The sequence below is a fragment of the Tursiops truncatus genome, chromosome 3 (genome assembly GCF_011762595.2).
Source record: "Tursiops truncatus isolate mTurTru1 chromosome 3, mTurTru1.mat.Y, whole genome shotgun sequence".
Taxonomy (NCBI): domain Eukaryota; kingdom Metazoa; phylum Chordata; class Mammalia; order Artiodactyla; family Delphinidae; genus Tursiops; species Tursiops truncatus.
In genome coordinates, this window is record NC_047036.1 from 170,955,703 (window position 1) to 170,967,993 (window position 12,291).

The following is a 12,291-nucleotide window of genomic DNA, read 5'->3' on the forward strand; positions in this document are numbered from 1 at the left end:
CTGAAACCCCCAAGCGAGAAGTGAGGGGAACAACACGGCTGAGTTTACACAGAGGAGGAAACAGCAGTGAAACAAACAGGCCCAATAAAGAGGGAAATCAAGTGCAGGATACAGAGAATTTATTCAGAGTCCAGTACAGACCGGCCAGACCACCTCCTACATGTGGACAGGAAAAAAGAGCCTACAGAAAAGGTAGGAGTTGTTATAAAATTGCTTTAATTCAGTTCTCTCCGCATTACAAGCCGGCAGCGGGCAGTGGCCTGCCATGCTCCTTACAATACTGAGCCTGTAATTGCTGTTATCAAAATATACATCTGTGTCACCATAAAAAAACCGCAATTGCTGCCCCTCACGTCTTACAACAGGTATAAAAAATTATAAATATTTACACCCTTGTTCCACCCCGACATGGAAACTTGAGGCCCAGGCCCTGAAGGAGGGCCGGCCAGCACAGGGCCTGCGCGGGGAGCCCCTTGGACCCGTGAGTGCAGGACAAGGCGGTAAAGACCGGAAGGTTAGGGCTGCTGTCCCACCTCCTGGGGTCCCAGCATTAGAGGCAGACAAAAAAACAGAAACAAAACTTTGGTCCAAAATTTGCAGGAAAAAAGAAACCCTGAAAGTTTAAGAGCACTTGTCCTCCGGGACAGAGGACAGTTGTGAGTAAGGCATCGGCAGGTCGCAGACGTGCCGGCCCCATTGTGTCTGCCCTGGAAATTAGATCCTGCCCTGCGACTCAATGACAAGGAATAAAATAAAAGTACAGTATACAAAGTCATACCACGAGGAGAAAATTTAGGTTACACTCATACCATTTTTATCATCTTGCTATATAAAACGTTATTTAAAACTATTTTTTGCATATAAATGAAAAAGATTAGAATATTTGGTCAACTGGAAATATTGCTAGGCACAGGTGTCTGCAGCTGCATCGAAGCATAATACAGAGATTATGGTGGAAACAAAGCTGAAGAAGCGACGGGGAGGGGCCCTGGGGCTGGGGGGGCAAATGATACAAGGATTGGGGGCGGCCACACCTGGCCACCCACGGTCTCCCACCGCAGCAGGCACACGATCCCATGGGAGGCCGACCCCCCCCCCCCCCAGGCCCCCAAACCCCTACGCGTCTGCTACCCCAAGATAGGCCCTGCCAGAGCAGTGGGTTTAAGGCACAAGAAAGCCGAGTGGAGGTTTGGGAGCGCCCGCCACACAGACTACAGAAGGCACGGGCAAGGGGCCGGGCTGGGCCTCCACGGTCACCAAGAGCCTGAGGTTGGCACCCCACCTCCCCCAGGTGAGCAAGTGAATTCGATTTAATTTCTTTTAAAAACAGGTAAACTGATTTCTCTTTAAAAAAATAAAATCTCTGGTCTTTTTTTAAGGTCACTTCAGCTGCTTTTTAAAGTGGCTTTTTTTCTGGAATGATGGAAGTTGTCGCCGGGTGCCCGGCAGGCTGGTCCTTGGTGGCGGCCTAGATGGTGGACTTGGAGAAGGACACCCGCAGGTGGTGGTTCTCACCCAGGTCGTGGTTGTGCAGGTCGATGAGCGCCTGGATGGCCTCCTCCACGGAGCCCATCTGGATCAGCGCCATTTTGCGGTCCTTCCTGCGGGGAAAACGAGGGGGACACAAGGAGGCGTGAAGGGCCGGGTGGGGCAGGGCAGGCCCAGGGGCAGCGGGGCGAGGGGGTGGGGCTGGGCTCACTGGAAGAACTTGAACCCTTTCACGATCCCGCCGTTGCTGGAGAAGAGAATCTTGAGGTCATCCTCAGAGATGGAAGGCCTGCAGGGAGAGAGAGGGACCTGAGCCACTCCGTGGAAGGTCAAGGCCATTCCCTCAAGACAGCAGCTGAGTGTCCAGGGAAGGGTGGGGTCTCCAGGAGCTTTTTAGGGGCCCCAGAAATAGGTTATCAGAAAATGACCATGAGCATCTGAAAGGTGCACTAGAAGCAGAGAACACACTCGGCTGGGCCTCCAGCAAGGCCTCCCTACGGCCTGTGGAAGCCCCTGGAAGCGGGAGCATCCCAAGAGACCTCTACAGGCACTCACGGGATGTTGGAGAGGTGCAGGGTGCACTCACGGGATGTTGGAGAGGTGCAGGGTGGCCGAGGGCGGGAAGATGTTCTGGAAGTTCTTGGAGCCGGGCTTCTTGAAGCGGTGCAGGGGCGAGTTGCCATAGTCCTTGGTCAGGCCCTGGTCCTCCTGGCCCTCACGGGGCAGCTGCACGTTCTGGTGCTTGGAGAGTGTGATGCGCACCGGCTTCCCGTGCAGCTTGTGCCCATTGAGGTGGCTCATGGCTGGGGGGGAAGACAACACAGGACCCACGTGACCCAAGGCCCCTGGCCGCCGCCGCCGCAGCCCCCCAGCCCCCCGGCCCGGTGGCCCTGCAGCCCTTACTTACCCAGCTGGGCCTGGCTCCCGTCGGCCATCTGCACCAGGGCGTTCTCCTTCTTGTTGAACAGGATCTTCACCCGCTGCACGTCGCCGTACACGCCTTCGAGGGCACAGGGACAGACTGCTGAGCCGCCCGGGCCCCGCGGCCCCTCCCCGCCGGCCCCGCGACCCGCACTCCCGCACAGGGCTGGCTCTCCCCGCAGCTCTGCTATTCTGCCTGAGAAGCTGTCTAGTCACAGGGAGCGTTACCGGGAGGGCTGCCTTCAGCAAAGAAGCCCTGAAATCCAGGAAAGGCCAATTGCCAAGAACCATCCTGCGGCTGCTACCGACACATCTACTCTGCCAATAGCATGCGGGGCCGTAAACCATGCTCTGGAGTCCAAATCAGTAGGCAAAGCGCAGCCCAGACAGCACGCTCGGACGTCTCAGAGCGTGACAACCACCTCAATTACACGAAAACAAGATAATAAAAGTGGGAACGATAACATACCGAAAAGAATAAAGAGGCTTTGGGGTGTGACTCTCTTTAGAGGACAGCAGAGCAAGGCAGCGAGGGACAGGGAAAGGGAGAGGTCAGGGGGCGAGTTGGAATCGTCCACCACGAGGAGGCAGCCCCGCAGGCGTGCAGGTTGATGGATGATGAAGTTGTCAGGATGTTAATATTCAAGGGCAGGTTGGTTTCCGGAGAGCAGGGTTTGAGGGGAAATTTTGTTTTTATTTATTTATGGTTTTGTTTTGTTTCAAGCAACAACAGGAAGCAGAAGTACCGTGCAGTCAGTTGGCAAAGAAATTCCGGATCAGGGCAAGAAAAAAAATTGGGAAAGGGGAAGGGGAGAAAAGAAAAAAAGTAGCAAAAACACAGGTCAGTAAATACATAAGAAAACACGCGGTGTCCCATCAGTCAAGACCACACACACTACGAGCCACGCGCCGGGCGGACAGCAGGAGTGCCCCCCGCGGGGAGGAGACGGCGCCCGCCCGCCCCCCCACTCCCCCAACAGGCCCTCCAGGAACTGTCTCCCCGGGGCCCGCACCAGGGCCTCCAGTCAGGCTCACTGGGGTGGCTGTTAGCAGAGAGCTTGGCTAGAGGAGCTGGGACAGGGCTCGAGAGGCCGCAAGTCACACATGCTCAGACAGGCAAGAGAGCAGCTCATTAAAATAAACAGGAACCCCGTCTCTCAAGAATCAAAATATCTCGAGCCTTTATCATTTCATCCCAGCTCCCTGAGCTGAACTTGGCCACCGAGACAAGCACAGGCCTGGCTGCCACCTCAGGGACCGTGGCTGGTGGCCTTGGCTTGCACCCCCTCCCCAGAGGCGCCCCGCAGGCCCCTGCAGACCGAGGTTGGTTGGGCTCGAAATTGCAAAACTGCTCTCGTGAACACCAAATACTTCAACTCTCAGCATCATGGAATTAGGAACGTACATTGAGATATTAAGGAAAACAGGAGGACTCCAAGCGCTGCGGAAAGGACGCAGCAGTGAGTGACATCAGTGCAGAGAGGAGAACAGCGTGACACCTGCAGGCACTGGCCAGGCCAGGGGACCCGGCTCCAGGGGCCCCAGTGCCTGGGGGAGGGGCTCAGTCTGCACTAGGACCTGAGAGCAAACTCCCAACTCCTACTTCCGAAGTAGGAGTCCGGAAGGACAGCCTAGAAGAGCCACATACCTCGGGGTTGAGGTTGCTGACCAGCAGGACAGCATTTCCTGCCCCTGCCAGGCCTGGGATGGCGATCCGGCCCGCCGCTGCTGCCGCTGCCGCCGCCGACGGGATGGCCAGAGGAGCCAGGGCCCCGTGCACGTTAGGGACGGAGAGGCCTGGAGGGAAGAGGCAGTCAGATAAGCAGCGGCGCCCACCTTGTCTGAGACAAAAACGCGGGTCCTGCCCATCCTCATGCAAATGGAGACACGTAGGGGTGGGGTGGGGGGGGGGCGGCTGGCCCAGCGGCACGGCACGCCTGCGGCTCCTCGCTTCTCGTGGCACAGACCGTGCTGGCTTGACCGTCTACATGCGCCAAATAGCACAGAAAGCTCCAGCTCCTCGGATGCAGGATTGAGCCCAACGGCCTCGGCCGTGCTCGCATGCAGGTGCCCGTCACCATGCAAATGGCACGCCGGGCGGGACAACAGGCTCAGGACTGTCACGTAGGTGGGCGCCTGGCCCCCGGGAGGGATGCTCAGGTGTGCCCACCCAGCTCACGCCGCTCGCTTACCAGGCCACTTAAACGCACCTACTAGGGGCATATCCCTCCAACCACCGTGCGCTGGTCCTCACGGGCGCTTGAAGGGAACCAGACCAGAGACTGTGGGGTCAGCGGGCTCTCTGCACGGCCCTGCCCTACGACTGCCCTGTCCAGGCCCCGTGGGGAACCTGGAGGCCTGTGCCCAGGAAGGTGGGCTCCCCCCGTGACTGCGCCACGTCGGCTGCCGTGGAAGCAGAGCTACGGGAGAGGTGTGGCATGCAGAGGCGGTGGTGGGGACGAGCGTTTGAATACCTGCGGCTTGAGGAATGGCAAAGGTGGGAGGGAAACCAGCTCCTGCGTACGGAGAGGCTGACATTATACCAGGCGCACCTAGAAACAAATGAGACACTAATCATCGCACCCACGGGTGCGAGCCGGCTGCCAGCGCCCCACTCGGTGGGTTCTGGGCTGGTGCTGTGTGGGCATCCGGGAGACGGGCGCCTAGGACCGAGCTACGCGCCCTGCCCCCCACCCCGCCCTGCTGCCATCCCACCACCGGGCATCTTACCGAAGGCTGCGGCCATGGTCTGGTCCAGAGAGGGCTGGCTGTCGCCGGATGGCAGATCGGGGCGTGTATAGTCGCGGCTCTTATCGTTGTTGTACTTGACGTTGAGGCTGGTGAGCTTGGAGAAGTCGATGCGCAGGGTGCAGCAGGCGTTGTAGATGTTCTGGCCGTCCAGCGACTGCGGGGGCAGCAAAAGGGCTGTGAGTGGGGGCCGGCAGCCGGCAGCGCGGCTGCCCCGGGGCCACTCACCAGCTTGGCGTGCTGGGCGCTCGCGGGCTCGGCGAACTGCAGCAGCGCCTGGAACTGACTGTTCTTGGTGAAAGTGATGATCTTTAGGACGGTGCCGAACTTGGAGAAGATCTACGGGAAGAGCACGGCGGAGGGATTGGCCTCAGCCCGGAACCAGCCCCTCCCGCAGGCTGGTGCCACCCCGCCACCCCCCTGCCTCACCTGGTGAAGCACATCCAGGGTCACCGGGTAGAAGAGGTTCTCCACGATGATCCTGAGCACTGGGCTCTGTCCAGCCATTGCCATCCCCGCGTCCACCGCCGCGGCCGACGCAGCCAGGGCCAGGTTTCCCGACTGAACTGAGTTCACCGCCTGCAGGGCCGCCTGGGCCCGCTGTGGGGGCAGAGCCGTGAGTCCCATCAGCCCCAAGGCCACCGCCCACCCCACCCCCCTCCGCCCGCAGCCCAGGGCGCGCACTGCCTGGTTGGGCGAGCTGTCTGTCTTGAGCTCCTTGTGGTTGGAGAACTGGATGTAGATGGGCTGGCCGCGCAGTACGGGCGTCACCGACGTATAGTAGTTCACCATGGTGTTGGCAGCCTCCTCCGTGTTCATCTCGATGAAGGCCTGGGGGGGGGGGGGTCGTGTGTGAGCCAGGCCTGGACCCGGGAGGCCCGGCGACCACCCCAGAGAAGGCCTAGGCCTTGTACCTGGTTCTTCCCTTTCAACATCAGGAGATTGGTGACCTTCCCGAAGGGCAGCCCCAAGGAGATGACCTCCCCCTCAGTGACGTCACTGGGCAGCTTTCGGATGTGGATCACCCTGGAGGGCACGCCTGTGCTCCTGTTGTCCCCTTTGAACTTCTTGCTGTCGTTTCCATTTGCTGCAAAAGGATGGTGTGCATGGCACGAGGCACTTCCTGGCTCCCCTAGAGCAAGGGACCCCTCTCCTGGTATCGGCTTCCTCCCAGCTCTGGGAGGCTGCTGGGACAGGGAGGTCTCCACACCTGGCTCCCGGGGAAGTGAGGCTCAAGGTCACCAAGGCCAGGACCAACCAACCCCAAGTGCGCTCCTCAGAGACACAGAGGAAGTGCTCCCAGGTAAGGCCGCAGTTAGGGTTACCTGTGGAGGCCGAGTTACTGCTCATGATAAAAGGTCCGTTAGTGACACAGGCAGAGAAGAGCTCGTCAGATCCCCGCTGGAAGAGAGGGGCGGGTTGGAACCGAGCCGCATCTTCACCGCAGCGCCCCCCAACCCTCCCTACGGGGGCCCAGTGGTTCTGCACCCAAGACACAGCTCCTTTCCCCACCTGCGGAGCCCCTGGGGGGTCTTTCCCCAAGCAGGGCCAGCGTCTCGTCCCCTACAGGGGCTCTGCGCGGCCCGTCCCCCCACCCCCCATGCCTGGGGTCTGCACGGGCTCAGGCTGGCTACCCCGAGGCTCGGCCGTCGTGCTCTCAATCACCACAGAGCCACTCAAGGCCCACGAGGACAAAGCCCCCTTGTCACACACACTGCAGCCACCCGCTCAGCCGCAGGAGTCTGTCCTACTTTCCAGTCTGAGGAAACCGGAGCCCGATGACCAGAAAGGCCACCTCTCCAGGCGGCGGGCACCTTGGTGACAAACAAGAAGCTCCCCAAGTGCCCAGCCCATTCTCTCTCCAGAAACGACTAGTTGACTCATTAATCTCAATGCAATTGAATCAACTCCCAGAACCAGGTAAGATCGAGCCCAGGGTGAAGAAGCAGACGGGGGCCCTCCTGCCGGGTGAGCACAAAACCCCACCCGAGGGGCAAGGAGACCCCACTGGGTCTGGCTCCCCTCAACAACTTCCGGACACGAAACCGGTGGCCTGAGAAGAATTTCCCTGCCCTAGGTGCCCTGCGGCCTCCCGGCAGAACAGCAAAAACCAGCCTTTCTCAGGGCCAGACCCTCCAACTGCCATTTTCGCCAGCTCGTCCCTCCTCAAGAACACCTTATCTCTGCCCTTCCCTCAGGCCAGCTTAACTGCCACTTACAAACAAAGATGCCAAACACCCAGGGTCCTTCCCACCTTCCTGTGGTCTAGCACCGAAGTTGAGTGGGACACTCACACCCCACCCTGCCCCTCGAGACAAGCCGAAGGAAGCCAGGGAGGTTCAAGGTCTGCCCCTCTGGACAGGAATCGGGCACATGGCAACGCTGCTGGGAGCAAACAGGATGCTCTGGGCCACCCTGGCTGCTAGGCCACCTGCTACGGGCATGACCCTGAACCCAGACCCCACGCCGGGCGGGCGTCTGCTCCCCAGGGCTCAGGGCTGAGATGGATGCGCAGAGGGCCAGCACCTGAGCCCGTGGAGAGGCTGCAAAGGCTCAGACTCCTGCCTGGTCTTAGAGTCCAGAAAAGGACCCAGAACCGCAGACCACTTACGGGCTGGAATTCGTTATAATGAAGCAAAATGTTAAAAACCCCAAGCACTCCAGGCTGACCTGACCCGTCACGCCCCAGCTCACTTTCACCAAGTGGACCTGGGCGCTTCAAGGCTCAGAGCAGTAGACCAGCCCCAGCCGTGAACGAAGGGCCACATGAGAACCCAGGCAGAATGCCCCTGAGCCACCGAGGACAGAGTCTCCCCTGCCTAAGTGGTAGGAATGTGGACTTGGAGCCCTGACCCGCCCCCTGACACACAAAGGGCCCCCGTCCAGAGCTGGACAGGGACGGGGCACCCAGGCAGATCCCACACACCGGCTGCACAACCTTAAAAAGAACATCTCGGCTCCTGTCTCTGACAGGTGACAAGCAGGGCCGGGATTCCCTCAGGAGTGGGGCGTTCTTGGCCCCAACCATGTTCTCACAGCAGACGGCCTGGCACGCCTACATCTGCAGGGTCTGTGGGGCAAGCCCCACCCACTTGGCCGCCCATATCCCCCAGGCCTCCCTCCCAGACGCCGCCCCCTCCCCCAGCACGGGGTGGGGGGGGGGAGGCGGGCAGGCGCACGTGGTAACCAGTGGCTCCACAGGAACAGCCCACTGGGGCACAGCCACTCTGCAGGGTAGAAGCCTGGGGGTACGTGGGCCAGTCCACAGTGTGGGGGAGCTCTTCCCAGCTGCTGCCGTAGGGCCCCTGCCCTGAAGTCAATTCAGCACCAACAGCAAACGACCACCGCGCCAGGAACAGCGCCTAGAGTCCCCTTGCTTCTTCATTGATAGCTTACACACCAACACCCCTGGCGCCTCATTTGGGGCCCAGCTTATCCTGAACCTGAGGGAGAGGACCAGGCTGCCCTCCCGGTGGGTCCCCCGGTGCACGCACCCTACAGGCTCAGGGCCTCTGTCCTGTGCAGCCAAGACCCCCGGGGCATAGGACGGAGGAGACAGCCCCTGGAAGAGGTGCTCCGGCTGAAGCGGCCCCCAGAGAAGCAGGGGGAAGGTCCCCGTGCCAATCACAGCACTCCGGATGAAGTCCCTCTCCCTCCTCCCGCCACCAATCAGGTTTTATCTGCAAGAAGATCGGGACAAGCGGTGTGCAAAGACAGTCCGCCTGGGAAAACCGAAACCAGCCCAGGCACGGCGGCCACCAGACCAGAAACCAGCTGCTACCTGCTCCTCAGGACACCTGGCCACCTACTGGGCTCAGGACACACGGCCCGAGGGGGGACACTCTGCCCCCGCCGTCCTGTTTCTCTGAGCAAAAATTATCTGAACGAGGACAGCCTCAGAAGCAGCCTGGAACTACCCCAGAGCCCCCTGAGATTCTCTGGTCCCGCCCCCCCCCCCCCCCGACTAGCTGCTTGAGGTGCAAACAGACTTCAACTTTACCCACACGAAACCGAGGACAGAAATCCCGTCACCCTGCCGCGCATCCCACCTCCAACCGCAAGCCGTTCTGAGCTTGAGGGCAGGGCAGGGGATCCAGAAATCAGACTGCTGAGGGGCCGCCCACCCCCTGCCCGAGGCAGGCTGTCCAGCCTAGGAGCAGCAAGCCGGGCAGCCCATGGTGGGAGCGGGCGGAAGGAGGAAGCAACGTCTCAAGCGCCTACCTTTGTACCAACTGCTATGTCTGGGACGATGCTGCGGAGAGAAAAAAGGAGACGTCAGCCAGGGCGCCCGCCACATCCCGGCGCCCGAGCCCCCGCTCGAGGCCTTCGTCAGCTAGAAGGCCGGGGCAGGGAAGCGAGCCGTCCGCCCTTTAATCGCCACTTGAAAAGGAGCCATCATTGTCCTCCGGCTCCCTCCCGGCAGGACCCCGGCCCCGCCTCCCGACCCGTCCAAAGACAAAGACACCCCCCTCCACAGGCCCTAGGAGAGACACTTGATGCTGGTTAAGGTTCAGGTGCTGCTGTTTGCTTTCTAGAAACTGGCAGTGCTTGGGGGACGTTTCCAGCAGAAGGCAGGCCAGTAAAAAGGCAACTCAAGGGCCCGAGATCAGAGCTCCGGGCCCCACGGGGCCGAGAAGGGGGCAGCTCGGTGGAAAGGATCAGATAGAGCTGACACGAGTTACTCATCAACCGGGCTCCACGTGAGCGGACTTTCTCCCCCCCCCCCCCCCCGCAGAGCAGGCCCCGCTACGAAAGGCGGGGCCGGGGGAGAGCACAGCTGCCCCGGACTCCTGGGTCCTGCAGCCCAAGCCCCACCCCCCACCCCCGGACAGCAGAACCCTCCGAGGTCGTCTATGTAGTGAACAGAAACTGACAACAAACTAACGACTCCCAAAATATCAGTTCAGGAGAGAACTTAGCCAGCAACGCCCCTCACAAGGTCACCTGGCCTCCAAGGCCTGGCGGTCCCGTGACCAGAGCCTCTCATGATGTCACACAACATGTCCCCCGGCCCAGCCTCGGGCCCGGCAGAGGGCCCCGGGGCCGCCGGCTGCAGAATCCCCCTCGGGCTCTCAGGGAGGGGGCTCCCACCACAGCCTCGGCTCGGGACCTGCCCCATCCTCACCCTCCGCCTCTACGGCGGAACCTCCACCTCTTGCCCTCAAAAACCTCACGGGCCAGCGACAACGACTTTTAAAAATTTTAATGAGTCAAGAAAAAACTTCCCAGAAAGACAAACAATGAAAAGTACGCAGTTTCCCAACTGCTAACCCAGGCCGCCTGGCGGCTTCCTACTCCCAAGCGAGGGCTTCGGACACAGCAAGTATTTTACGTAAAACGGCCTTTCTGGGAAAGATTTTCCGACCTTCCAAAAAGACGGCAGGCCAGTGCTCGCTTCGGCAGCACATATACAAAAAGACGGCAGACCAAAAAGGAGCTGCACCCGGAAACCAGGCCCGGCTGCCTAGGTAACACCACCACCGCCAAAAGACTGCAGATGCGCCCCCAAACCAGATTACGGGGGGCGATGGAAAAGACAAAACTCGAGAATTTGACCAGACGTCCAAGAAAACCGAGCACACGGCCCGCTGGCTCGGGAAAGGGTTCTCTGGGCAAGTCCACCCCAGCCAAAGCGGAAGGCAGACCACGAGGAGATCAAGTTCCTCTTGCTGCAGCAATTTTTCTAAAAGGTTGGCCTCAATTCAGGTTGAAACCTATCATTTCAAACCCGAGACACCGAAGGCACGTGACCCTCCGAGCACTTTTAACCGCCCGCCCCGCCCGGTCGGGCCCAAGAGAGAAAGGAGAGCTGGTTCGAAGCACCCCACCACAAAATACCCGCAACTGCCCCTGAACGCTTCCCACGGGGTGCCAGACGGGAGAGCGCAGTTCCACCGGGTTCCACCCCTTCCCGAGAACAGAGCCCCGGCCGCCGCGCGGCCCGGTCCCCTCCCGCCCCGACACCTCGGCACGCGGGGAGCGGGCTCGGGTCCCGAGCCGCCCCGCCCCCACCGCGCCCGGGGCGCTACCCCGAGACGCTGGGCTGGAACAAAGGGGGCGGCGGAGGGCCCGCGCCCTTCCGGGCAGGAGGGCGGCGTCTCCGGCCGCGCCCGGGCCCGCGGCGGGCGGGGCAGGCCGGGGCAGTCCGCGCGGCGGGAAAGCCCGCGCACGCGCGCCAGAGCTGCCGGGAGCGCGCGAGGCCGCGCACGCGCGCGGAGACCATACGGGGCGCGCGGAGACCATACGGGGCGCCGGAAGGGCCACAAGACTCTCCAAGGGCGGCGCGTGCGCGCAGAACCCGGACGGGAAGCGAGAAGAGCCGCGCGGCCGCCGCGTGCGCACGGGACAGGCCTCGTTGGCACCGGAAGCGGGCAGGGCTCCCCCGGACCCCTGCCGCCTCGCGCCCCTGGCGGCCCCCTCCAGGGCCTCACCCGCGCCCCAGGCCGGGGGGAAGGGAGGGAACCGGGCGGCGCCCCGGGCCCGGGGTGGAGGCGGAGCGGCGCGCCAGGACCGTCGCCCCGAGGAGGCCGCGGCGGCGACGAGAAAGAGACTGGAGCGCGAGAAGGACAGGGGGTAGAGCGAACGAGTACTACTCACCCGTCCATTGCACACACAGGAGACCCGCGGGGGACGGAGTGGAGGCACCGGAATAGCAGGAACCGACCCAACGGCTCTGAGTTATAGACTCACAAAATGGCGGAGACGCCCGAACACGTCCCCCGCGCGCTCTGCCCATTGGCTCCTGCCGCGCAGATGGGCGGGGCGAGCGCCGCGGGACCCCGCCAGCGCCTCCCAATGGCTAGGAAGTCGCTTGAGGGGTGGGGCCACAAACAGTGGCAGGCGGCCATTGGGGAAGATGGCCATCCGTCAGGGCTCGAGGCGGAAACGGCCCGTGGAGTCGGGGGAGGGGCGAAGAGGTGAGGCCACGTGATTGCGCCAGAGCCAGTGAGCGAGCTGCCCTCCTGCGTGGGGCTTTGCTGGAGAAGCCATCTTAGGAGTGGGTACGTGGCGGGTCAGGCGGTGGGAAGCGTGCTTCCCCCAGGCTGCCGCCATCTTGCAAACGGGCAGAGTCCACCTCCACCTCGGGCGTGAGAGCAAAGGGAGGCGCGTCGCCATCTTGAAGTAGGGCAGGAA

At 61.6% G+C, this 12,291-nt stretch overlaps 1 protein-coding gene across 6 annotated transcripts; it reads right to left on the reverse strand.

Moving 5' to 3' along the window:
• Positions 1–102: 102 nt before the first annotated feature.
• Positions 103–11,882, reverse strand: PTBP1 (polypyrimidine tract binding protein 1). Of its 6 annotated transcripts, none has more exons than XM_033854985.2 (15): positions 11,755–11,882; positions 9,379–9,409; positions 6,483–6,558; positions 6,072–6,244; positions 5,842–5,988; positions 5,587–5,757; positions 5,386–5,496; positions 5,140–5,314; positions 4,884–4,961; positions 4,058–4,206; positions 2,879–2,912; positions 2,396–2,488; positions 2,075–2,291; positions 1,700–1,777; positions 103–1,601 (listed from the first exon to the last, which is right to left on the reverse strand). In XM_033854985.2, the coding sequence occupies exons 1-15, from the start codon at positions 11,760–11,762 to the stop codon at positions 1,469–1,471; spliced, it is 1,674 nt and encodes a 557-aa protein (XP_033710876.1). In that variant the 5' UTR covers positions 11,763–11,882; the 3' UTR covers positions 103–1,468. The 6 variants fall into 6 exon arrangements, 5 of the variants coding, with proteins under 5 accessions (XP_033710876.1, XP_073659702.1, XP_033710880.1 ...); XM_073803601.1 differs by lacking the exon at positions 11,755–11,882 and adding an exon at positions 11,187–11,395; XM_033854989.2 differs by lacking the exon at positions 11,755–11,882 and adding an exon at positions 10,996–11,100.
• Positions 11,883–12,291: the final 409 nt, after the last annotated feature.

What these genes read in the sequence shown, in the direction of transcription:
- PTBP1 (XM_073803601.1), bottom strand. Translation starts at nt 11,380, where the DNA reads ATGGTCTCCGCGCGCGTGCGCGGCCTCGCGCGCTCCCGGCAGCTCTGG. An exon ending in ACAGCTCGCCCAACCAGGCA is followed by an intron (nt 5,758 to 5,841) that starts GTGCGCGCCCTG and finishes CTGCCCCCACAG; the next exon opens with CGGGCCCAGGCGGCCCTGCA. An exon ending in TGCCATTCCTCAAGCCGCAG is followed by an intron (nt 4,207 to 4,883) that starts GTATTCAAACGC and finishes TCTTCCCTCCAG; the next exon opens with GCCTCTCCGTCCCTAACGTG.